Consider the following 26,483-nt stretch of genomic DNA (forward strand, 5'->3'; position numbering starts at 1 on the left):
GTGTTGAACATTATAGATTTAACCATGTCTATTCAACCCCGTCTTCACCTAATTTATGCCAACAGAGATAAGCCCACCGGTCATGCTACTCTACTCCCAATTGCAAAAGTTGGGTTTCAATTTCTATTTCCAAATCTCCGTCCAAGATAGAAACTACTGAAAATTATTACTTGAGATGACAAACATCTCTTGTACTTCCTTACCCACAGAGTCAGAGTTAATCTCCCTCTTACCATTTTTAACTTCTTAAAGGAAATGATAATCATCTCTCGGGAGGAAATGACTTTCCTCATACCATATGGAAGAGTTATTTTTGAAATTTTCTCTCGGTTAGAGATAGCTAATGGGGATAATGTTGAAGTTGAATGGAGTCAGAAGTTTGAATATGTGGAATAGTTATCGGTTGTCCTATTTTTTTAATTATCAATGAAATATTTCCTTTTCTATTATTGCCTATTCTTATTTATTTATATAACAACGATTTTGAGAATTATTAATTAACAAAGAAAAACACGGGATAAGGAAAGACGCTGAGTGAGATATCGTTGAAAAAAACTTTAAATGAACGAATAAGGATTCAAAGCGAGATCCCTCGAAGCTATATTCCCTCGATTTTCCAAAAAAAACGAGATAAGAGGTTTATTATTTTTTATGGATAAAACATGATGCTCAATTATAGCTATGCTACCTCGGTTTTTTAGAAATCCGATGGAAATGTTGTTTGTTTTCTTTAAAAAAAAAAATTGTGCACTTAAGAGTTGTACTCTCGGTGTTTAGCATGTTCGAGGTGAAAGCTTCATCATAAAAAGTGTTATTTGTAGTAGTGTGTTATTCAATTTATTGGATTTTATTTCCCTTTCTCTAGAAGAAGCCCTTCATTCAAAAAAGGAATTGGAAAACAATGTGTCAGAGCCCAAGGATGAATTGTTGGCGACCTGTGGTACTTATTTTGACAGTGCGAAGCAACAAATGTCCTTCTTATATACCCAACTGGATCTGAGTAAACTATATGTTTTTATAGTCATATATGATGGCTAGGTGGTGGATGATGAGAAGGTATCTAAGTCGAAACACAAAATTTCCCTCCTAACAACGAGCGCTTAATATTGTACCAATGGCAACATTGCCATAGGGGTTAGTAAATCAATGACTCCCTGTCTTGGGGAAGAACACGTGAATGGAGTAACCCTAGAAGATGGTCAGTGGGTGGATTTTTTGTTCTTGTTTTATTTCTCCCTCTGTGGATTTTGTTGCGTTCCTGCACCTACGAGGGCTTTTTGTAGAAATTTAAATTGTGGCATCCTTTGGGCGCTTTTTGCATTAACTACCTTCATTGTTAGCTCTTAGTTGCTTATATATGATTACGTTTGGGTCTTATCTGGGACGTTTGTTGCTATTACCCCCTTAAGAAAACTTGGATCCCTTATGTTGATTTTGGTGTGCCTTAAGCTAAAAAGGGGTTTGATCATGGTTCCTCCTTGAGGACCTAAGGCCTTTGGTCGAAAAAGGGACGACAATGGTCACTTATAAGGAAGTGGTATGTTATATCGCCTCCGAAAGGGGCAAGGTCCTTCATAAGGATACAACATACTGGTCACCTTGAAGGGTAGCCAGGATCCCTCATAGAGATTTAGCATAATGATGGTTTCAAAGGGCGACAAGGATCCCTTTTAGGGATTAAACATTTTAATCGCCTATAAAAGGAGGCAAGGATCATTCGCAGGGATCCATCATTTTGAAATTTATAAAAAGCGGCAAGGATCCCTCGTATGGATCCAGTAATTTGAGTAAGGACGACAAGGGTCCCTCGTATGGATCCAACATTTTCATCGGTTATGAAAGCGACAAGGACCCTACGATCCAACATTTTAATCGCCTCTATGGGCAACGAGGATCTTTCATAGAAATTCAGTATTCCGATTGCCTCTATGGGCGACAAGGATGCCTTGTAGGGATCTAGCATTTTTATCGCCTCCATGAGCGGCAAGGATCCATTGTCAACATTTTTATCACCTTGAACAGTAGCAATGATTCTTCAGTGTCCTTAGATTTCCTATAAAGAGAAAATAGAGAACACCAATACAAACATTCAAAAAATAATAGCGTGAGGAGCCTTATTAAAAATTCTTTCCATCTCATGAAGCATCAGAGAAAAGAGTGCATCCTAAAAAAAAATCTTTACAAACATAAGAGATATAATATTTACCTAATAAAAAATAACAGCAATGTAAACAAATAATAGTAAAGCAAGTAAACATCAAGGGGCACTCCCGTTGATGCTTTTGTTTCCTGTCTTTTCGACTTTATAAGGGAGAGCCTCATCATCTTGGCGAGTTTTTCTAGCAACTTGATTTTTTCTGAACCGACCTTCCTAATATATGTCGCACGCTCGCGAAAAAATGAACAGAGTCGCCACCAATATATTTATCCCATAAGGGAAAGGAACATCAGAAAACCTAACAAAGGAAGGAACAGGGTCTTGCGACCAGAGAATCAAGGTACGGGAGTCGGTTACGCAAGGGGAAGGTATTAGCACCCCTCGCGCCCATCGTACTCGATGGTATCCACCTATGTTTGTTTCTATCTAAAGGGTGTGTCTAATGTCTATGTCTATATGCGAAATGAATGCAGAATGTAGGGAAAAGAAAGAATTGTACTCGCACGGGCCCTACCCCGATGCCTACGTATCCTTTTCAGGAATCAGAGTTACCGTAGCTCGGCTAAAGATTTTCTGTTTGTTTTTGTGTTTTTTAATTGGGCGGAGTCAACGCTCGCGTTCTTGCACAAGGGGACAGCCTAGGATGCAATGGAACGGAGATAACGATGCCCTTAAGAAGAAGAAAGAGATTGGTTTGTGTCTTTTAGGGTAGATGAGTGATGAACAGTACCCAATACCGGGCCACTCACCACTTTCTCTACTTTGCTTTAGTCTGAATCATTGTTAGATGTTTTAAAGTGTTTTTGGTTGTGTATTTTTTAAGGGAATTTACTTCACGACTCGAATCACATAAAATGTATAATGATCGAGAAGCAGATTAGGGAATGAATCCCACTCACTTCCATCCCATTATGTAATGTTTGAGAAACAGATTAGAGAATGAATCTCACTCATTTCTCTCCCATTAATTAATGTTTGAGAAACAGATTAGGGAATGAATCCCACTCGTTTCTCTCCCATTAAGTAGTGACCGAGAAACAGATTAGGGAATGAATCCCACTCGTTTCTATGCCACTAAGCGATTGAGAAATAGATTAGGGAATGAATCCCACTCATTTCTCCATCACTTTCTTAATGTGATTCGCATCTTCCTTTTATTAAGTATTTTAAAAGAGGTTGAAAAGAAAAAGAATGCAAACGGGAACTAATCTTAAATTCTAGTCTAAGTTGTTCTAATTCCTAATGTTAACATGGGATAGATTCTAAAAGAAGCATACAGAAGACATCACAAAATTATAGGTCAAAAGTGATACAATATTAGTACAAAACTTGAATTGAAATGGCTTGGAATATAGTATAAAAGCATGGAATAAAAGGATTCAAAAATAGTGCAAAATTAGCCTAAAAATACTATTATTTTTTATGAGTTTTTATTGTTAACAAATCCTAAAAATCTAACAATTAAATTGTGATCTAAATAAAAAAACTAAGGAGAAAATTGATTTTATTGTTTTCTAAGTCATTTTTATTACCTAAAAATCTAACAAATTTTAATGGTGATTATTTATTCTTTTATGAAAAAAACTAACAAAGAAAATTGATTTTTATGTGTCGTTTTTACTCCCTAAAATCTAACAAAAGTAAGTGATTTTTATCATGTTTTTATTATCTAAAAATAGTAGGAAAAAACTATGTACAAAGACTAATTCTACACATGGAATAATGGAGTCAGGGGGTGAATGTTAAAATCGGTGGTGAGATTATCAGTATGGGCGCAGGCCCTCTGGTAATGGCCCAATACACTTTTTTGTTTCAGATTTTTGACTGGGGTGTAACGGGCCAGAGGCATAGCAATTCGTGGATGGGCCCGTGGTCATTCTTTACTGTTTGCAGCACAAGAACAGAAATAACATGATTGGGCTCAGGAGGGTGTAGCGATTTCGTTTAGCCCAAGTGTGTATTGATCCAATTTTCATTATTCAGATTTTATGTTAATTATGATTCAAATCTTAGACTAAGCATGATTAACCTCCACTGATGCAACTAATTTCAATTAATCAAATCAAAGGCTAAGTTAATCAAAACAAAAAATTGAAAGGGGATTAGGGTTAGATTATTTGTGACCTCTCAACTTCATCGCTCTCAGACTCCTTCTCTTTCTCTCGCGAACTCAGCGGCCGTGCCTCCTTTTCCGGCGAGCCTCTGTTCGCCGCCATGAACCACACTAAGACCTCACCGATCTACTCTCTCCATTCAAACATCCGTCTCTGATTTCATCTCTCAGTTCTCTCGGACTCGCTTCCTCCGTGTAACTCTCACTCTTAGCCCCGATTTGAACTTCCCGGTTTCCTCCGCTCACCGTCTCCGATTCGATCTTTTGCTCATTTCTTGAGGATTCTTGTTGTATCGAAGGTTATGGCGGCGTCGAAGCTGAGTTGATGATCGGCGATTGAAGTTGATGTTGAGAAAGATGAAGAGCGGTGATTTTCAGAGTGGAGGAGAAAGATGAAGGCCGATGATTGAATAACGATGGTGAAGATTGATGGTTTGCAGCGATGATGTGAGGATGAAGCGGCGAATTCTGCAGGTTGGAGAAGAATCCTATTTTGGAGATTTTCCGATCTTTCTGCTGAGGAGAAGATTCATTTGAGAAGTTCAAGGAGTTTTCTGGTGATGTATGAAGGTTGAAGATCGAAGAGGGAAGCTGGAGATTTTCTGAGAAGGCCGTTGAAGATGAAGAGAGAATTGATGGATTCTGTTACGGTGGTGAATGAGGCGTGTGAAGATGAATGGGGAAGAGAGTGAGAAATGGTGGAGGAGCAAAAAAATGGTTGAAGAAGTTGAATTGTGGAGGGAAAGAGAATATATAGATTGAGATTCTGAGAATCAGTTAGAGAGTGAGGATTGAGGGCCGTTAGATTGAAGTTTTGGTTGGAGAATTGAATGGTGAGGATTAAGACTGATTTTTGGTTAGTTGCAATTCTGTTTTTTTTGTTTCAGTTAGTTATTTTTGTTTGATAACTGTTAGTTACATTGGGAAATGAAAGTTAGTTAGGTTTGTAACTGAAAGTATTTTCCTGAATTTCTTGTTAACTGCAAAACTAAATTATTAGTTAAGAACATGGATGATAAACTGCCCTGGTTTGATGGTTGGACACTGATGTTGTTTGATTTGCTTTTGACTCGGCAGCAATATTCTGGAGAAGAGCACCCAGCGGAGCAGCAGCGTCTTCGAGAGATTTTGAGTTTTAGCGACAAAGCCGATTCTGCGTTCGAGCCCAGTGAGGCACATCTTCTACTCGACAGAGTTTTTTTCCTTTTTGACATGGATGATGATCTTGCTCCTGTACCTGTGACTTTAGATGGTATGCCCTCAAGCCTATATGTATCTTTCCTTGTTACAGTATGTATGTGTGTGCATTGAACTAGTTCAGAAATTGAAGTATCCTTGTGACTGATTTGCATTGAATGAACATGTATGCGATGTATGTACACTGGGGAGTTTAAATGTTGATATGGCTTGAACATAATGATGTATGTAGGGTATTTGGTATTTGTTTCATGAATTAAATGGGATGTGTATGATTATGATGAATGATGATTTGCTATGCTTATTTGGTGTATGATTGTTTAGGCTTAGTTCTGAACCTGTTTTGTATTAGTGATTGATGGATGTTAGGTTAGTTTGAATGGGTTAAAAGGGTGAAAGTGGTGCTGTTTGAAATTAGCTTGAGTATGGTTTGGATAGGATAATGTTTGAACCTGAATGTGTATGTCCTGTATTGAATATGGCAGGTATGTTAGTGATGTGTAAATGTGTGATGTTTAGAGGTTGGAAACAGGTTGGAAATTAGAAGTGTGTTGATAATTGGATATGGAAAGTTTTGGGATTGAGTGATATTAATTGAGCTCATATGCATGCTGAAATTTGTCATTGTAATGTCGCATGATACCTCGGATTGAGCTGAGTTTAGACTAGTGTTAATATGCAGGGCAGGTTGGTTAATACGGTGCGGTTCGGTTCTGTCAAATGAAGATAAGCTTGAATGTAATTAGTTAATGGTATATGGACTGCTAGGAAAATAGTTAGAAGAAGATGTTAGGCTTTTTTCTTTGAATTGTATGTGCAGGGACTGATTGTATTTATTTTTTTGTTGACAGGTTCATAAAGGAAGAGAATGAAAGAAAGAGAATGAAGCTGAATTCTGGTGCTGAGCTGGAAGATGAAGAAGCAAAGGTCTATTGGACTTGAATTGAAGATTCGAGATTAGGATAAAAGCACCAAAACTCGATGTTTGGATATTTTGTAATGGATTTTTGTATTGTATGATTTTTGTAATGAGTTTATGATGTAATGCATGGACTCAAATGTATGAATAATTGGTCTTTTTGTAATGAACATGATTTGGATAATGAGGGAAGTTTGTGTTCGGATTGTGACAACTTGACTTATTTGAATCATGAATTGTTTGAATGGTGTAATGTAATATACTTGAACTTGTAATGAACTTGTGATGGATTTGGTTGAATGGGAGTAATGAAAATGGCTCTTTTTGTAATGAATATTGGATAGAAATTTGGAAGGGCTTTGTAAGATGGATTGGACTTTGGAAATGTAATTTGACCTTTGAACCTTGGAATAGTGGAGTGTTGACTTTTGATTTGAATGTTGACCTTTTCAAATAAACCTTGACTTTTCCTTGTACTTGTAATGGATTTGAATACATGACTTCACTCTTGTGCTTTAAGTAGTATATGATTCTTGCATCTTTTCTCATACTCATTTGAATTTTAAATTCAAAACATATACTTTCTTAGATTTCCATCTTTGCAAACTTAGTGAAGCAATCCAAGTGGAATAGTAACCAAAGATATGGATCAACATGAATTTAGTCGAAAGGTCAACTTTGTTTGATGTAGTCAACAACCTTGCAAAATAATCTCCACATGTCTTTTTTCCTCAATAAATCAACATCTTTGATTGACTTGCAAGACATTCTTAAGCATGTCGAGACCATCAAATGCCTAGGGAAATAAACCCTGGGTCACAACATTCCATGTGAGTAGAATTCCTCTCATCAAGTGCCTTTCAAGATCTGAACTAGTCATAGTCTCGATCATGTGCAAGACGCCATCCTTGAGGAGATAAATAACTTAGCAAAGACCTAAGTGAAACCTCAACTTGCTTTATGACCTTTGATCCCATGCTTTCATATGCTTTATTTAATGAATGAATGCAAAGCCGTGCAAATGCCCTAATGAGGGTATGCAGATGAAATGGGAAGCTTAAGCCAGTTACAAGTTAAAGGGTAGGACAAATTTGGGGTACGACAGCTGCCCCTATTTAATCGTCTTAAACCTGAAGGTGAGATTGGTGCTAGCCTTTCGAACATTCGAGGTAGAAGGAGATTAAATATCAAAGTACCAAAAATTTGTCCTAAAGAGAAGATGGTGTGATTGTTGTCCTCATTTTTTGTTTTTGTATCTGCTGGGAAAAGAGAAATTTATTTTTTCTGTTGGATATATTTACAGTGAACAATGGATTTGGATGGAGATAGCTTGTAACGTGGTAGCGGTGCCGACACGGGGTTTTCAAAGAGAATGGTTGTATGAAACAATGACCGAAAGGAAAAAGATCTCGTACGATCTATGACTCAACATCGACTCGACATCAGGAGAGGATCTAAGCATGATCTTCAGGACTGAAAGAATAAGATCTCTTAAGATCTATGACTCAACATCGACTCGACACCAGGAGAAGACCTAAGCATGACCTTCAGGACTGAAAGAATAAGATCTCTTACGATCTATGACTCAACATCGACTCAACATCAGGAGAAGACCTAAGCATGATCTTCAGGACTGAAAGAATAAGATCTCTTACGATCTATGACTCAACATCGACTCGACACCAGGAGAAGACCTAAGCATGATCTTCAGGACTGAAAGAATAAGATCTCTTACGATCTATGACTCAACATCGACTCAACATCAGGAGAAGACCTAAGCATGATCTTCAGGACTGAAAGAATAAGATCTCTTACGATCTATGACTCAACATCGACTCAACATCAGGAGAAGACCTAAGCATGATCTTCAGGACTGAAAGAATAAGATCTCTTAAGATCTATGACTCAACATCGACTCAACATCAGGAGAAGACCTAAGCATGATCTTCAGGACTGAAAGAATAAGATCTCTTACGATCTATGACTCAACATCGACTCAACATCAGGAGAAGACCTAAGCATGATCTTCAGGACTGAAAGAATAAGATCTCTTAAGATCTATGACTCAACATCGACTCAACATCAGGAGAAAAGAAGACATTGTGTCAGACACTCATCAGAGATTGAAGATACCTCGCCTCGGCACCGTGGTTGGAAGAGATTTGAAATGTAATAGCAGATATCAATCAGAATTTGTAAAGACAACCCTTTGTGTGGGGATGTATTATTGTCTTGACTGGGTGCGGATTTGTATTATCTGGCTTATGCTTTGTATGCATGTTTGAACTTTTCTATGGCGCAATGCTCCATTTTGATGGATATGCTACGCTTTTGAGGATGCAATGCTATATGCAGTGAATACTATATGCAGAGTGCCAAATAAAGGCATTGATGAGGTAAACACCAGGGAGAATCCCCCTAGTGTTAAGGACCATGTGGAGGTGCCAACAGATATTGGACTTTGATTTGTAAAATGCACCTTCTTTGACTTGAAGAATAATTTCTGACTCCTCACCATGTGCCACTGCTTGGAGGATTTTCAGCTTGAGGAGATTCCCTCGATTCACCATGTTGGGGATGAGAAATCCAGGTAATGAGCCTTGGTTAGGGAAGTAGGACGACTCTTAGGAGAAATAAACTCCTATGCTTGGGGAGCGGACCAAACTCTCGGGAGAAATAAACTCCATGCTTGGGGAGAGACCAAGGTTCTTGGAGAAATAAACTCCTATGATTAGGGAGAGGACAATAAAACTCAAAAGATCGTGCCCCAAGTTTCATAACCCATGAAGGAAATTGCCCCAGTGGATCCTTGGAGAGATTTGTCAAATCTCGACGTAACTTCCCCAGATTGGTTGAATTTGAGAGAGATTCCTTGACATGATTGCCCCAGATTGATCAAAGCTTGAAGAGATTTATCGACATGATTGCCCCAGATATACTGAATTTGAGAGGTCAAACTTCGATTCAATTGCCCCTGGTATGCTGAATTTGAGAGGTCAAACCTCGACTCAATTGCCCCTGATTGGGTACATCCTACTAGAACCCTTAGGCCTTCATTGTTTTGAAGTTTAAACAAACATGGAAACAACTTTACCACGCTCAACGGAGCATTAACTGTTCATGCCCAACGGGGTTCTTTGGATAACTTGCCCCTTGATAATCAGTCTCTGAAACGATTAGCTTTTTACTCCACGGAGTTCTCAAGTCTCTTGTGCTTTGACATGATCAAGTTGCTCACTGATTCTCATCCTGAAACTTCTTTGATGTTTAAGCAGATGTTTGTATGCAAAAGAATGTTAATTCTAGGAATGATAATTCTAATGCAAAGTGTACGTTAGTCTTGAAGTTTAAAGAAACTTTTTATTGAAATGAGGTTGCGACCTCTTGTGATTGAATAACTAGTTGACACAACCTCGATTTTTTTGCATGTGAAAGATAGAGCAAACATACGATACCAACATGGATATGAGTCTCGCTTCATTGGGAGTCAGTTAAACGCTATCTCATTGGAGTGTGCTTTCAAAATAACCCTACTTCAATTAGGACTTTTGAGGGTTGTAACTTGGCCAGGTTCACGGTTTTTTTTTTTTAAAAAAAAAACAAAGGATTTTTAGGCTCGAAATTATTTGGTACCCACCCCCTTCGTGATGTTCTCCATTCCTAGGTTCCATTAACTCGACGTGAGTGTTCATTCCTCATAAGGAATTTGGGATGGTTGAGGAATCAATGAGGTTTTTCGGACATGGCAGTCACTTCATCTTGCATTTTTGGTGTCTGATCACACGACTTTGTTCTTTTGATAAAGATTTTTATTTTGTAATTCTTGTTTTCCGCTTCTTCTTTCCCTAACTTTTGCCTGGACAAATTCTCTTGAATTTTATTTTGGAGTCCAGCGGGATGCCCTAACTTTTGCCTAAGTCACTTATTTCAAGTTTTTGACTTAGCGGGCTTTCTTTTTTTTTTTATTCACTTTTTTGAACAAGTCGTGTGATCTTGCGTTGCTCTCGATTTGTTTGAAATATTGTGACTGCCTCATTCTCTGATTGATGAGGGATAACCATTGTGGCATCGTCCTCTTTTGACCTCTTGATGGAATAAGGATAATCATTGCGGTTTTGACATTCCTCATCCCTTTGAAGGATAACCCTTGTTGTATCCTTAGATTCATACCTTTTTGGTGAGTTCTGAACACTCGGTCAAGTTAAATGAACACTACCCTGCCCCAAGGTTAAAATAAGGGTTTTTATGATTAGAAAAGAAACTCCTTCTCCAAGGCTCAAAGGGGTTAACGAGGGTCTATCTCCCTTATATCTCCGGTGTTTGGGGATTTGAAACAATGCCTGTACATCCTCAGTAGGGTTTTTATTCAAAAACACATGATTAGAGATTTTTCATTTTTATCTTTCATCATTCTCCCTCAGCTTTTTGCATAAGCAAGCAATTAGTAAAGTTGGTATCGTAATGCCAAAACATTTTATGAGTGAAAACGAATGGGTTACTTCAAGACAAACATAAACAATGTATTATGATTTTCATTCAGAAATTAACAAGTTTTTACATGCTATTGATGCTTAAACACACAAATGAAAAATTACAATGAGAATGCAGTAAGAAACTAAATGGGTGTCGTTGTTGAGGAGACTTGACTCCGTCTGGACTTGTTGAGCTTGAATACTTTCTGCAGTTCCTTCCAAACACTTCAGATTACTTCAAAAGAGAACTCCAACAAAGTCACCCAAGAGTTGTAAACTTTTGCCTTGCTTTAGGGATTCGAGCAATGCGAATGATGCAATGCTCAAGATAAGAGTGCGTCTTGCTTATCCCTCGTGCGGGAGCCCCAAGCATAGATGTTGAAGAAGTATTCGCCTTCATAAAATGGAATAGCCTTGTATCGTCATCAGATTGAGGAGATCTATTTGTGGTGAAGAAGACCCAAAACACGAATCTTAACCAACTGAAATTCTGACAAACGAGGAAGCAACTGGGCATAAGGCCATCAATTTGTTTCTTATATTTTTCTCTCTGTTAACAAGCAAGGGCCACTGAGAAGAAAATCATGAGAAAAGGCAACTGAGATATGAAGTAGAACCTTGAGGATGAGAAGCATTATGAAGAACACTCTTGATTACCACACGGAAGAAGATTCTGACGAAGTCACATAGGAATTCGTAATGCTTTTAGGGATTCGAGCAATGCAAATGGCGCAATGCTCAAGATAAGAGTACGTCTTGCTTATCCCTCGTGCGGGAGCCCCAAGCATATTCATTGAAGAAGTATTTGCCATCAAACATGGAGGAACCTTGCGTGGTCATCAAACTTAGAGATGCTATATGTTGTAAGGAAAGACCAAAACACCAACTGAAACACCAACCTCCACGGATACAACTGAGTACAAGAACCTTGAGAATGAGAGGTGCTTCTACAAAACATTCTTGATTACCCCTTGGAAAGAAGATTCTGACAAAGTTGCTCGAGAATTTGTGGTGCTTTCATTATTATCATACCAACGAGTTCAAACAAGGAAGTAGCCTTCTACAAAACAGGAAATACTTGAAATGAGAATGCAGAAATGAAATGATGATTGCCATAGTTGAGGAGACTTGACTCCTTCTGGGCTTATTGTTTTTTTGGTGATACTTTACGGAATACGGACATTCACTTGTGCATGAACTCTTCGTTTTATGTGCAGATCATTTGGGGTGAATGATATTGCTTTGGAGTCAATGAGATCTTGGACTTTATGTTTCAAAACATTACAATCCTCAGTTGAATGTCCAGATGTCCCAGAATGGTACTCACACTTTGCATTTAAGTCATATCCTTGAGGAATCGGTGTTGGAGGGGGCTTAAACTCTCTTAGTTGGACCAAAGAATCCTTGAGTAAATGAGAAAGCAATTGACTATAGGTCATAGGAATTGGGTCAATTCTTCTTGGTGGTCTCCTTGGCATTTGTGGACCCTGCTGATGGCAATGATTCAGTACCCATTCTGTTCAGGTGTCTTCCTCTTTTGATCTGGCTGTGAAACAAATGGAGACTGATGAGGTGGGAAACCTGGAACCCAAGATGGTGCATTATGCTTCTGATTTGAAGTAGATCTGACATAGAAGTATGACTCAACCTTTTCTTCTACCACAGTTGGAACCCCATTTCCTTGAACAAACATACCCTCGGGGGTGAACAAAATCACTTTTGAATCAATGAGATCTTGAATTTGCTGCTTCAGCGCCCTACAATTCTCAATATCATGACCAGGTGCCCCAGAATGGAACTCACATCGAGCATTGGCATCAAAGGTGGGGGGAAGCTTTTCAGGCGTAGCCAATTCTCGTAGCTCAACCAACTGAAGCTCCAGCAAACGGGGAAGTAACTGAGCGTAAGGCATCGGGATAGGATTGAGAATTCTCTGAGGTTTCTTAGGCTTTTTCCCACACATTTGGCCTCCTTGGAGAACAGATTGGCATGGAGGTAGTGGCGCATGGAGTTGAGGAGGAACTTCCTGAGGCATTCCATGAGTGGGAAGGGATCCTACTGAAGAGAAGGGATCAACAACTTCTATTGCAGCAGTAGGAACAACATCACCTTCCTTCCTTAATACCGTCTTCAGAACTTCCATGACCAAGCTCAATTGAGTCTTCAACTGACTATTCTCCTCTTTTAGTGCATCCTGATTATGGACCAAGTCTCGCATCTCCAATATAAGATGACCCATTTGTTCCTTCATCTCATCCATTTCCTCACGGAGTTGTTCCATAGTTGATTTTGGAGTTGTGGCGGTGAGAAGTCAAATTTGTTGTTGATCTTGGAATCTGAATAGAAATGGTCCCATAAGTCTTTGAAAGAACCATGAAATGCATGATAGTATGAATGCATGTTTCATTTATGAGAGATCCTAAAGTCTTTTCTCACACTTTAATTCTTCTTTTTTGGAATTAAAGCTTCTTTTTTTGTATAGAATATATTTTCTTTCTTTTTTGCTTTTCTATTTCCTTTTCTTTTACATATATTTTCTTTTCTTTTCTTTTCTCCTTTTTTTTTTGGAAATAGACTTTAGGATCTTTCATAAATGGAGTGGACAAAGCAATGATGTTATGCAATGCAAAAGCATGGGATCCACGGTCCATATAATCTTAGTAACCACTGTACAATCCTCTGAATAACTGATACAGGTCAAATGTCAAAGGTCCGACACCTTTTTGAATACCAGGAAAACCAATAGTCACCAACAGAACAGAATAGTCACCAACGGTACCTGTCATGTATATCCCTCCCCACTCACAGGTGAATCTAGGTCAGGGTAGGTCATGAAACGCAGTATACGGTCCGCCCGAAGGTAAGCATCATCACAGCGCGGATGCGGGTGACGATAATACCTCCGTTTGAAACCACTACTCTGCTCGTAGTCACATGATCCATCCCGAGACGTACACCTCGAGACAAACCATGCTCCCACTCTATCCTAGGGTACCTAAAGTGCACTCATAGCCTGGGTATTGGGCCTTTTACCTCATAGAACATCCCGCCCAACCTGCAAAACAGAACAGAAGACCCCAAGGAACACAGAATATAATCCATATGCATGATGTGCAAACAGAAATAAACATGATATGCAAGCAGAAAAATAAACATGCAAACATATATACAAGGTATAGACATAAAAACAAATAAACACCCAGTAAATAAACAAACAAACGCAGGCTAGGATCGACTCGCTATGGATGGACCAGCAACAGGTTTAGCAACATCCCCAGCAGAGTCGCCAGCTGTCGCACGCTCGCGAAAAAATGAACAGAGTCGCCACCAATATATTTATCCCATAAGGGAAAGGAACATCAGAAAACCTAACAAAGGAAGGAACAGGGTCTTGCGACCAGAGAATCAAGGTACGGGAGTCGGTTACGCAAGGGGAAGGTATTAGCACCCCTCGCGCCCATCGTACTCGATGGTATCCACCTATGTTTGTTTCTATCTAAAGGGTGTGTCTAATGTCTATGTCTATATGCGAAATGAATGCAGAATGTAGGGAAAAGAAAGAATTGTACTCGCACGGGCCCTACCCCGCTGCCTACGTATCCTTTTCAGGAATCAGAGTTACCGTAGCTCGGCTAAAGATTTTCTGTTTGTTTTTGTGTTTTTTAATTGGGCGGAGTCAACGCTCGCGTTCTTGCACAAGGGGACAGCCTAGGATGCAATGGAACGGAGATAACGATGCCCTTAAGAAGAAGAAAGAGATTGGTTTGTGTCTTTTAGGGTAGATGAGTGATGAACAGTACCCAATACCGGGCCACTCACCACTTTCTCTACTTTGCTTTAGTCTGAATCATTGTTAGATGTTTTAAAGTGTTTTTGGTTGTGTATTTTTTAAGGGAATTTACTTCACGACTCGAATCACATAAAATGTATAATGATCGAGAAGCAGATTAGGGAATGAATCCCACTCACTTCCATCCCATTATGTAATGTTTGAGAAACAGATTAGAGAATGAATCTCACTCATTTCTCTCCCATTAATTAATGTTTGAGAAACAGATTAGGGAATGAATCCCACTCGTTTCTCTCCCATTAAGTAGTGACCGAGAAACAGATTAGGGAATGAATCCCACTCGTTTCTATGCCACTAAGCGATTGAGAAATAGATTAGGGAATGAATCCCACTCATTTCTCCATCACTTTCTTAATGTGATTCGCATCTTCCTTTTATTAAGTATTTTAAAAGAGGTTGAAAAGAAAAAGAATGCAAACGGGAACTAATCTTAAATTCTAGTCTAAGTTGTTCTAATTCCTAATGTTAACATGGGATAGATTCTAAAAGAAGCATACAGAAGACATCACAAAATTATAGGTCAAAAGTGATACAATATTAGTACAAAACTTGAATTGAAATGGCTTGGAATATAGTATAAAAGCATGGAATAAAAGGATTCAAAAATAGTGCAAAATTAGCCTAAAAATACTATTATTTTTTATGAGTTTTTATTGTTAACAAATCCTAAAAATCTAACAATTAAATTGTGATCTAAATAAAAAAACTAAGGAGAAAATTGATTTTATTGTTTTCTAAGTCATTTTTATTACCTAAAAATCTAACAAATTTTAATGGTGATTATTTATTCTTTTATGAAAAAAACTAACAAAGAAAATTGATTTTTATGTGTCGTTTTTACTCCCTAAAATCTAACAAAAGTAAGTGATTTTTATCATGTTTTTATTATCTAAAAATAGTAGGAAAAAACTATGTACAAAGACTAATTCTACACATGGAATAATGGAGTCAGGGGGTGAATGTTAAAATCGGTGGTGAGATTATCAGTATGGGCGCAGGCCCTCTGGTAATGGCCCAATACACTTTTTTGTTTCAGATTTTTGACTGGGGTGTAACGGGCCAGAGGCATAGCAATTCGTGGATGGGCCCGTGGTCATTCTTTACTGTTTGCAGCACAAGAACAGAAATAACATGATTGGGCTCAGGAGGGTGTAGCGATTTCGTTTAGCCCAAGTGTGTATTGATCCAATTTTCATTATTCAGATTTTATGTTAATTATGATTCAAATCTTAGACTAAGCATGATTAACCTCCACTGATGCAACTAATTTCAATTAATCAAATCAAAGGCTAAGTTAATCAAAACAAAAAATTGAAAGGGGATTAGGGTTAGATTATTTGTGACCTCTCAACTTCATCGCTCTCAGACTCCTTCTCTTTCTCTCGCGAACTCAGCGGCCGTGCCTCCTTTTCCGGCGAGCCTCTGTTCGCCGCCATGAACCACACTAAGACCTCACCGATCTACTCTCTCCATTCAAACATCCGTCTCTGATTTCATCTCTCAGTTCTCTCGGACTCGCTTCCTCCGTGTAACTCTCACTCTTAGCCCCGATTTGAACTTCCCGGTTTCCTCCGCTCACCGTCTCCGATTCGATCTTTTGCTCATTTCTTGAGGATTCTTGTTGTATCGAAGGTTATGGCGGCGTCGAAGCTGAGTTGATGATCGGCGATTGAAGTTGATGTTGAGAAAGATGAAGAGCGGTGATTTTCAGAGTGGAGGAGAAAGATGAAGGCCGATGATTGAATAACGATGGTGAAGATTGATGGTTTGCAGCGATGATGTGAGGATGAAGCGGCGAATTCTGCAGGTTGGAGAAGAATCCTATTTTGGAGATTTTCCGATCTTTCTGCTGAGGAGAAGATTCATTTGAGAAGTTCAAGGAGTTTTCTGGTGATGTATGAAGGTTGAAGATCGAAGAGGGAAGCTGGAGATTTTCTGAGAAGGCCGTTGAAGATGAAGAGAGAATTGATGGATTCTGTTACGGTGGTGAATGAGGCGTGTGAAGATGAATGGGGAAGAGAGTGAGAAATGGTGGAGGAGCAAAAAAATGGTTGAAGAAGTTGAATTGTGGAGGGAAAGAGAATATATAGATTGAGATTCTGAGAATCAGTTAGAGAGTGAGGATTGAGGGCCGTTAGATTGAAGTTTTGGTTGGAGAATTGAATGGTGAGGATTAAGACTGATTTTTGGTTAGTTGCAATTCTGTTTTTTTTGTTTCAGTTAGTTATTTTTGTTTGATAACTGTTAGTTACATTGGGAAATGAAAGTTAGTTAGGTTTGTAACTGAAAGTATTTTCCTGAATTTCTTGTTAACTGCAAAACTAAATTATTAGTTAAGAACATGGATGATAAACTGCCCTGGTTTGATGGTTGGACACTGATGTTGTTTGATTTGCTTTTGACTCGGCAGCAATATTCTGGAGAAGAGCACCCAGCGGAGCAGCAGCGTCTTCGAGAGATTTTGAGTTTTAGCGACAAAGCCGATTCTGCGTTCGAGCCCAGTGAGGCACATCTTCTACTCGACAGAGTTTTTTTCCTTTTTGACATGGATGATGATCTTGCTCCTGTACCTGTGACTTTAGATGGTATGCCCTCAAGCCTATATGTATCTTTCCTTGTTACAGTATGTATGTGTGTGCATTGAACTAGTTCAGAAATTGAAGTATCCTTGTGACTGATTTGCATTGAATGAACATGTATGCGATGTATGTACACTGGGGAGTTTAAATGTTGATATGGCTTGAACATAATGATGTATGTAGGGTATTTGGTATTTGTTTCATGAATTAAATGGGATGTGTATGATTATGATGAATGATGATTTGCTATGCTTATTTGGTGTATGATTGTTTAGGCTTAGTTCTGAACCTGTTTTGTATTAGTGATTGATGGATGTTAGGTTAGTTTGAATGGGTTAAAAGGGTGAAAGTGGTGCTGTTTGAAATTAGCTTGAGTATGGTTTGGATAGGATAATGTTTGAACCTGAATGTGTATGTCCTGTATTGAATATGGCAGGTATGTTAGTGATGTGTAAATGTGTGATGTTTAGAGGTTGGAAACAGGTTGGAAATTAGAAGTGTGTTGATAATTGGATATGGAAAGTTTTGGGATTGAGTGATATTAATTGAGCTCATATGCATGCTGAAATTTGTCATTGTAATGTCGCATGATACCTCGGATTGAGCTGAGTTTAGACTAGTGTTAATATGCAGGGCAGGTTGGTTAATACGGTGCGGTTCGGTTCTGTCAAATGAAGATAAGCTTGAATGTAATTAGTTAATGGTATATGGACTGCTAGGAAAATAGTTAGAAGAAGATGTTAGGCTTTTTTCTTTGAATTGTATGTGCAGGGACTGATTGTATTTATTTTTTTGTTGACAGGTTCATAAAGGAAGAGAATGAAAGAAAGAGAATGAAGCTGAATTCTGGTGCTGAGCTGGAAGATGAAGAAGCAAAGGTCTATTGGACTTGAATTGAAGATTCGAGATTAGGATAAAAGCACCAAAACTCGATGTTTGGATATTTTGTAATGGATTTTTGTATTGTATGATTTTTGTAATGAGTTTATGATGTAATGCATGGACTCAAATGTATGAATAATTGGTCTTTTTGTAATGAACATGATTTGGATAATGAGGGAAGTTTGTGTTCGGATTGTGACAACTTGACTTATTTGAATCATGAATTGTTTGAATGGTGTAATGTAATATACTTGAACTTGTAATGAACTTGTGATGGATTTGGTTGAATGGGAGTAATGAAAATGGCTCTTTTTGTAATGAATATTGGATAGAAATTTGGAAGGGCTTTGTAAGATGGATTGGACTTTGGAAATGTAATTTGACCTTTGAACCTTGGAATAGTGGAGTGTTGACTTTTGATTTGAATGTTGACCTTTTCAAATAAACCTTGACTTTTCCTTGTACTTGTAATGGATTTGAATACATGACTTCACTCTTGTGCTTTAAGTAGTATATGATTCTTGCATCTTTTCTCATACTCATTTGAATTTTAAATTCAAAACATATACTTTCTTAGATTTCCATCTTTGCAAACTTAGTGAAGCAATCCAAGTGGAATAGTAACCAAAGATATGGATCAACATGAATTTAGTCGAAAGGTCAACTTTGTTTGATGTAGTCAACAACCTTGCAAAATAATCTCCACATGTCTTTTTTCCTCAATAAATCAACATCTTTGATTGACTTGCAAGACATTCTTAAGCATGTCGAGACCATCAAATGCCTAGGAAAATAAACCCTGGGTCACAACATTCCATGTGAGTAGAATTCCTCTCATCAAGTGCCTTTCAAGATCTGAACTAGTCATAGTCTCGATCATGTGCAAGACGCCATCCTTGAGGAGATAAATAACTTAGCAAAGACCTAAGTGAAACCTCAACTTGCTTTATGACCTTTGATCCCATGCTTTCATATGCTTTATTTAATGAATGAATGCAAAGCCGTGCAAATGCCCTAATGAGGGTATGCAGATGAAATGGGAAGCTTAAGCCAGTTACAAGTTAAAGGGTAGGACAAATTTGGGGTACGACAATATATTTACGCATAGAATTCATAATCTTTTTAGCTTATGATTATCTAATTAACACTTTATGAAAATTTTCCGGTCTAATTGGATGACTCCGAATTTCCGACAAGAAATCGAATATTTCATACACTAATACAATACAAAATAGACAAGTTTATAACAATAAAAGCACACATATTGTAGGGGTGTGAAGTATAAAGTCGGTGGCCGGTTAAATTCTCAAATACTTGTATATTAGAATTAGGCCCATAACAAGCAACGGCCAGGCCCGTTGGACACGTCAACTTGTTCACTTCCCTTGCAGTATCATATGCTTCTTGTTCGTTTTTACTTTTCTCTTTCCATTAAAAACCTGAGAGAAGCAAACACTTCAAGTTATTCTCTGTTCTTCTTCATAGAATCATTTCCTTCCTAGTATGTCTCATTTCCTACGAAAATCCCTTTCCTCGTTTCTGTACAATATTGTCAAAACTGCTTCACCAACGTTGTTCTGTTGTCGCCACCTATCACATTCCCATCCCCACAACACCACTTCTTTATTCTCTTCCACTTCGCTTTCAAGAAACAGTTACACAAACGGTTTATCTCTCACTCAAGCCCGCTTTTGGGCCTCTCAGCCCGCCTCCGCGGCCGCCGAACCCTCAACCTCCGACGGGCTCACCGTCGAAGGAGTTCTAGCCAATAACTGGACCATTCTCGATGAAAACGACGGCGATTGGAAGAGTCACGCAGCAGCTATAGCTCAATCTATCAATTTGATTAAACGCCGATTACAGGTAAATCAAACATTCATTCAATTAATCTTGAATTCATGATCATCTTAGAAATTGATTAGACCGTGTTTGTGTTTGTGGTGGCAGTGGAAGAAATTGAAGGTTAGGTTGAGTATGTTATCTGTTCAGCTGAATAAGGAAGATCTTTGGGATGATCCTGTTCGAGCCGGTAAAATTAACAGGGAACATGGTTCCTTGCTTGGGAAAATGAAAGAGGTGAATGGGTTGGAGAGAGAGTTACTTGAGCATATTGAAATGATAAAGCTTGCTCGGGAAGAGAATGATGAGGAATTGGAATTGGTGGGGACTTCATTCATCATCTAGGCATGTATTTATCTATTTTATTTTTTCATCTTAGGGTTTGAATTTCATAAAAAAGGGTGTTGTGTTTAAGAGATTGTAGCATGAGTTTTTTCCCCTTCATATAAGGGATTACATATAAGCTATTTCCGTAACAAAAGATAAAACAAAGGGAAACTGATTTTATATAAATAAGATATAAGTTATTTTTCATCGATAAGTTACCCCAGAGAGCTTATGTAGGTAAGCAGAAAACAACTTATGGTAGTGTAATTAGCTGTTTTTATAATAAATAAGTTATCCCGGAGAGCTTATATAGATGAGCAGAAAGCAACTTATTGTCGTGTAATTACCTGTTTTATGATAGATAAGTTATCCCGGAGAGCTTATCTAAATAAACTAAAAACAACTTATGGTAGTGTAATGTAATTAGTTGGTTTTATGAGCTATTTTTCATAGATAAGTTATCTCGGAGAACTTATATAAATAAGCTGAAAACAACTTATGGTCGTGTAATTAGCTGTTTTTATGAGCTCTCCTAGACAGTCTTACAATTGTTTATGCTAGTAGGTAAGCTCAAATTAGTATCCAAATAGGCCTATAGTAATCTAACTCATCTTATAATTCAGCACTAAATTACAAAGTAGAGTGAAGTAGAAAATAATATGACTGAACAGTAGAGCTAGTAAGAAAGTTTAAAATGATTGTGGATTATTTAGTTTTGTATTGAAATGTTTGATAATTTGTTAGAGCTCAACATACTGCGAGATAAATCTAATTTAGAGGACATATTCATCATTTTGTCATACAGATTGCAGCACTAAATATTGAAAGCATGTTTCATTGTAGTTTCTTCTCTTTCAATGTTCGCAGTGATAGATAAGCTGTCCTTTTTTACTGATATATGCCGACTCATATTCATGCAGAAACTGTCTTCCTTTTCAGGAATCAATGAAAGCATTGCTTAATATGAGAAGAAATGCAAAAGAGAAAGAGATAGAGGCATTGTTGTCTGAGGAGCACGATTCTTTATCTTGCTACATTGAGGTTATTTGTAGTCATAGATATTTAAAAGTAGCTAATGTTGCATTGCAGTAGTGTTTTTCTTGAAAAGTATCCTTATATCTATAACCCCGATATAAGTCTATGAACTTGGTTTTCGCGTGCTCTAAACAAGAATATCTTGCTCATGACGCTGCTTGCTTTATTATTTTATGTAGGTTCAGGCTGGGGCCGGGGGTACTGAGAGCATGGACTGGGCTTCTATGATCATGCAGATGTATAAATCATGGGCCCAACAACGTGGATATAAAGTTACTGCAATGGAAGAAATGCCTGGTGAGGTTGCAGGAATCAAGGTTTGTCGGCTGTCGCTCTTTCCTATAGATTAAATTTATTCTCTATTATAGGAACTGCTTGTTTCTGAACAAAAATCTGTATATTTTTTCAGCGAGCTACAATTAAAGTAGACGGTGAATTTGCATTTGGATATGCCAAATCAGAAATAGGAGTCCACAGGCTGGTGCGCATATCACCTTTTGACAGTAACAAGCGCCGACATACTTCATTTGCTGCTGTAGCAGTTATTCCAAATCTTGGTGATCAATCTTCCAGCGTACAGATTAATGAATCTGATCTTCGAATTGAACGATTCCGCGCTAGTGGTGCTGGTGGACAGCATGTTAATACTACTGAAAGTGCTGTAAAAATAACTCATATTCCTACAGGAGTTACTGCAACTTGTCAGAACGAAAGGTATGAAATATGTGAACAAATTCATGCATTGGCTTGGTTCTCATTTTCTTAAATGTTCTGTTTGGTTATTATTTGAAACAGATCGCAACATCAGAATAAGGCTTCAGCAATGGCTGTGCTTCAGTCAAGACTAAACCAGCTGGAGATGGCACGCCAGGCGCAGTTGAATTCACAGCATACACAATCTCTCACTGACATAACTTGGGGTAGTCAGATACGTAGTTATGTGCTTCATGTAGGTTTGAGATTTTTACATTTCCATATTTTTGTTGATGAATTTTAACTATCTGATCATTGACATTAACTATTTTATGTACGATACAGCCTTACCGTATGGTGAAAGATCTTAGAACTAACTACGAGGTTTCAGATGCTGACTCTGTCCTTGAGGGAGATCTAGACGGTTTCATCATGAGTTATCTATCGGCTTCTTTGGATAAAAATGAAGACGATGCTTAAATGTATTAAATTGCCAGATTAAGTTGGCACTATGCATGTTTGTGCTCAAATGGACGCGTTTGGCATTTTGAACAGTTTTGCGCAGGTGAAGACAATCACTGTCATAGAGTTGCTGACATTCGTTATCAAGGTATACCGGTGTACAAGGATACATATTGTTCGGTTTCCTAATGGTATTCTCGCGGTCATAAATAAATGAATATCTACAATTGAATACGGAAGCACAAAGCTTGATTATTAAGGGCTTGCACTGTCCAAATAACATATCAAATGACCTATGCTACTGCTGCTTATGATTCTTGTGTTTTATGTCTCATTTGTAATTTGTATACATATATTAGTAAATGTAGAACGTAATTTGTAATTTTTCTTCTCCTGATAAAAGATACAAAAGAACTTGTGTTGCCAACTCTGCTCAAGGGATAATTGAAGCGGATAAATTTTATGCGGCTTAAAATGCCCTTTTGGTCTATTAATTTGATTATTTTTAATTTTTAATCTTCATTTTAAAAATCAGCTTTTGATGCCTTTGCTTTACCCTCTTTGATATTTGATTGATCTTCCAATACTTTTTGAATACGTGTCGTGTCATTGATGATTAAAATAAAATATTAATTTCTAATGATTTGGCTTTATTAATTTCTCACTTCGATCTTTTTTTTTTGGTATAAGAGAGGGCCTAAGCCCAAAAGAAGCACAAACTACAACTTATCAAAAAAGAAACTACTAATAGTCATTGAATCCGCCACTACAAACGGTTCAAGAAACTCTGGAACTTCTTTATAAAGGGTGAAGTTTTTGTCAATGCATCCCTGAGTAGCTAACATATCAGCACAGCCATTTGTAAACCTGGAAACTTGAACAACTATCACAAGCTCGTGCTCGTGTTATCTTGACATCAAAAGAATTAAATTGACAATTCAAGAACTGTCGGAACACATCAATTATATTCTGTGTATTTTTTGGCTATTATTAAGAAGTAAAAAATAAGAAATATTGTGGCATTAAACCACATTTGATGGAAAATTCAGAAATTAATACTACATGTTTAATTGCCTTATAGTATGCGGAATATTTTTATAGTAAAAGTTAATACAAATAACTAATTGTTAGTTCGTTCATTGGTGATTGTCGCTAGTTGGTCCAATGGTGATTGTCGCTCGATTTGGTAGAGAGAACTACAGTTTGACTACGATTCAATGGGTCGGATAATGAGGGTGGAAAAAAAAGTTAACACACATAATTTCTAGAGTTTTTTTTTTCTTCTGGAATTTTGGATTTTTATAGAGAATTTTATGATAGATTTTTTTTAAAAACGGTAAGATATAAGGGGTGCTGGTAGAGATCTCTTACACATGGCCCATACATGTTGAGCCCATTATTCTCTCCCTTCCTGTTTGTATGAACCTCAAAGCAAGAATCTGTTAATACGATTCTCCCTCTTCTCGAAGCATTCAACGATTCCTTAACTAATTTATTGTTAAGAATTGGGTTATGTTCCCTGTATTTGTTTCTGTCTTTCTGACATGCCATGGATTTCCAGAAGAACAGGGTTCGGTTTCTTACAATTCTCTCCGCCATCCTTGTTCTTAGCATCATAGGTACCACTTTTTTTTACCATTCTATTTATGCACTTACAATTCAATGTAACAATGACTGTTTTCTCATATTTGTATTGATTTTTATAACGGGTGTCAATTATTGATAGTATTTTGGGGGAGTTTTCCTAATCAGGTTTATCTTAACTAAAACCTATTTTAAAGAATACTAATCTCAGAAATTATTTTCAAAATTTTGTTGAAGGAAGTGTAAGAGTCAATTCTCTGTCCAAATTGTATGTGATGATAGTTCTATAAGTTAAAATCCGATGCATAACTCGAAAATTAGCATTCTTATTTAGGAAATGGAAGATGAAGGTTTATTTTTTAACATGGATTCTATCAATTGCTTTGAGTTTATTTTTGTAAATGTGTTATGATGATTTGATAATTATTAATTAGGGATAAAAGGCTTATCTAAGTTTTTCTACCGACATAAACACGCGTGATAATGTTTGGGAGAACTTATGAAAACGGTTTATGAGTTATGTTTATCCGAGTTTTCAGATAAGTTTTTTGCATAGCTTATGAAGAATTGTAAAGCTCATATGAAATCAATTTGACTTTATATTACTTTTTGTTATAGAGATAACTTATATATAAAGCTCTTATATGATAATTGTTTATGCTATAAACACTTAATTAAGTTGTTTATCTAAATAGGGTCTTAATTAAGCAACTTTTGTTACTTCCATCAAATGTTAATTTAAGTGACTTCTTTGCCTTGGATTTTCATATTTGACTATGGAAGCCCTCCAAACTTAGAATTTCTGTTTAAGCTCACACTCTCTATAGCATCGACACCTCTGAACAAAGACGTGTCTGTGTCTGTGACGGATACTGACATCGACACTTGTGATTACGTTTAATTTATTCATCTTTTTAAATTATTACCGGTTGTGTCAAGTGTCATTATCCTGTCTGGTATATGTGTATGTGTCCGTACTTCATATCTCACACTCTATTCAGCTGAAAAATGCAGGGAGCTTGTTGGCGAGAAGGCATCATCCAAAAGTGGGCAGTTTACATTCTTAAATTGCTTTGATTTGGGCTCTGGATCTTTAGCATGTGGAGTCAAGGAAAGTGTGAAGCTCTATGTCAACAATATTAGATCCTCCCATGTTGAAGGAGCAAGGCACAACGCAATCCGATCTGCTCTTATTGACGCTGCTTCGCAGGGTATGTCACCGACTCACTCAGAAAAATATGCTCAGAAAGAAGGTAAAAAAGCGGCGAAATTGGCTGCTCGTAAGGCCAACCGGATCATAGGTCCCATCATCTCTTCCGGATGGGACTTTTTCGAAGCTGTTTACTATGGTGGTACCTTTACCGAGGGATTCCTTAGGGGAACCGGTACTTTGTTTGGAACTTATAGCGGAGGATTCACGGGGGAGCAGAGACTTGGGAGATTCGGTTATCTTGTTGGAAGTCAATTGGGAAGTTGGGTTGGTGGTAGAATAGGGCTCATGCTCTATGATGTGGCTAATGGAGTGCATTTCATGTTTCACTAGATTTCTGTTCATTGCTCTAGGGGTTCCATTGTTTATAATTACGAATCCATCTATTATAGGTAAGAAAACATATGAAGATTCTGAACTGATATGAAATACTACAGAAGTTTATACACCATTTTTATTCTTTTCACATTTTAATTGAATGTACATGTGTTCTCATTCAATGTGTCTGCCACAGTTTTGTATATATTTTTTATCTTATAAATATAGTACACTGATGATTTTATACACTTTCCTTTTCCCATGGTGCACATGATGTTTTCTCTTTTTTTCTCAATTGGAAAACCTTCTGAACCTATATAGATTGTTCAAATAGATGTGGAGTATTTCAAATATCAAATCCAGACAATCAGACAATTTTTTAAATGGTCGATATAATCAGGGCCGGTCCTTTAAATTTGAGTGCCTTGGGCGAATCAAAAGAGTGGTGCCCCTATATTTTTTTAACAATAAATACATAAGGATAAAAGAAATAATTGGATATAAAACACATTTTCATTTGACATTGTGCAAAAAGAATACAAGTATGGATTTTTGAATCAATATTTATACTACATCAAAATATAAACCACTATAACGAGAGTTATTCTTCTTCTTCTTCTTTTTCTTCTTCTTGATCTAATCTTTTTTCCTTTAAAAAATTGACCAAACCTTTAAAACTATTTAAATATCACCTCTTAGCATTTTTGTTGCAAAATCATTAATAATTTGGTCATAATCAAAGTTCTTCAAAAAATTATTTTCAATTGAAATCAACGCAAGATTATTTAATCTATCTTGTGACATAATCGATCTCAAATAAGATTTTAATAATTTTAATTTAGAAC

The 26,483-nt window shown here is 37.3% G+C and overlaps 2 protein-coding genes across 2 annotated transcripts; both read left to right on the forward strand.

Moving 5' to 3' along the window:
- The first annotated feature begins 19,583 nt into the window (after positions 1-19,583).
- On the forward strand, positions 19,584-22,889 carry LOC131610526 (peptide chain release factor PrfB2, chloroplastic). The gene is made up of 7 exons (XM_058882490.1): positions 19,584-20,033; positions 20,118-20,330; positions 21,276-21,377; positions 21,551-21,688; positions 21,781-22,085; positions 22,167-22,320; positions 22,410-22,889. The coding sequence occupies exons 1-7, from the start codon at positions 19,674-19,676 to the stop codon at positions 22,542-22,544; spliced, it is 1,407 nt and encodes a 468-aa protein (XP_058738473.1). The 5' UTR covers positions 19,584-19,673; the 3' UTR covers positions 22,545-22,889.
- Positions 22,890-23,892: 1,003 nt separating this feature from the next.
- Positions 23,893-25,794, forward strand: LOC131610527 (uncharacterized). The gene is made up of 2 exons (XM_058882491.1): positions 23,893-24,145; positions 25,112-25,794. The coding sequence occupies exons 1-2, from the start codon at positions 24,076-24,078 to the stop codon at positions 25,651-25,653; spliced, it is 612 nt and encodes a 203-aa protein (XP_058738474.1). The 5' UTR covers positions 23,893-24,075; the 3' UTR covers positions 25,654-25,794.
- Positions 25,795-26,483: the final 689 nt, after the last annotated feature.

Source organism: Vicia villosa, linkage group LG6, assembly GCF_029867415.1.
Source record: "Vicia villosa cultivar HV-30 ecotype Madison, WI linkage group LG6, Vvil1.0, whole genome shotgun sequence".
NCBI lineage: Eukaryota > Viridiplantae > Streptophyta > Magnoliopsida > Fabales > Fabaceae > Vicia > Vicia villosa.

What these genes read in the sequence shown, in the direction of transcription:
- LOC131610527 (XM_058882491.1), top strand. Translation starts at nt 24,076, where the DNA reads ATGGATTTCCAGAAGAACAGGGTTCGGTTTCTTACAATTCTCTCCGCC. An exon ending in CCTTGTTCTTAGCATCATAG is followed by an intron (nt 24,146 to 25,111) that starts GTACCACTTTTT and finishes CACTCTATTCAG; the next exon opens with CTGAAAAATGCAGGGAGCTT.
- LOC131610526 (XM_058882490.1), top strand. Translation starts at nt 19,674, where the DNA reads ATGTCTCATTTCCTACGAAAATCCCTTTCCTCGTTTCTGTACAATATT. An exon ending in GTGAGGTTGCAGGAATCAAG is followed by an intron (nt 21,689 to 21,780) that starts GTTTGTCGGCTG and finishes ATATTTTTTCAG; the next exon opens with CGAGCTACAATTAAAGTAGA. An exon ending in GCAACTTGTCAGAACGAAAG is followed by an intron (nt 22,086 to 22,166) that starts GTATGAAATATG and finishes TATTTGAAACAG; the next exon opens with ATCGCAACATCAGAATAAGG.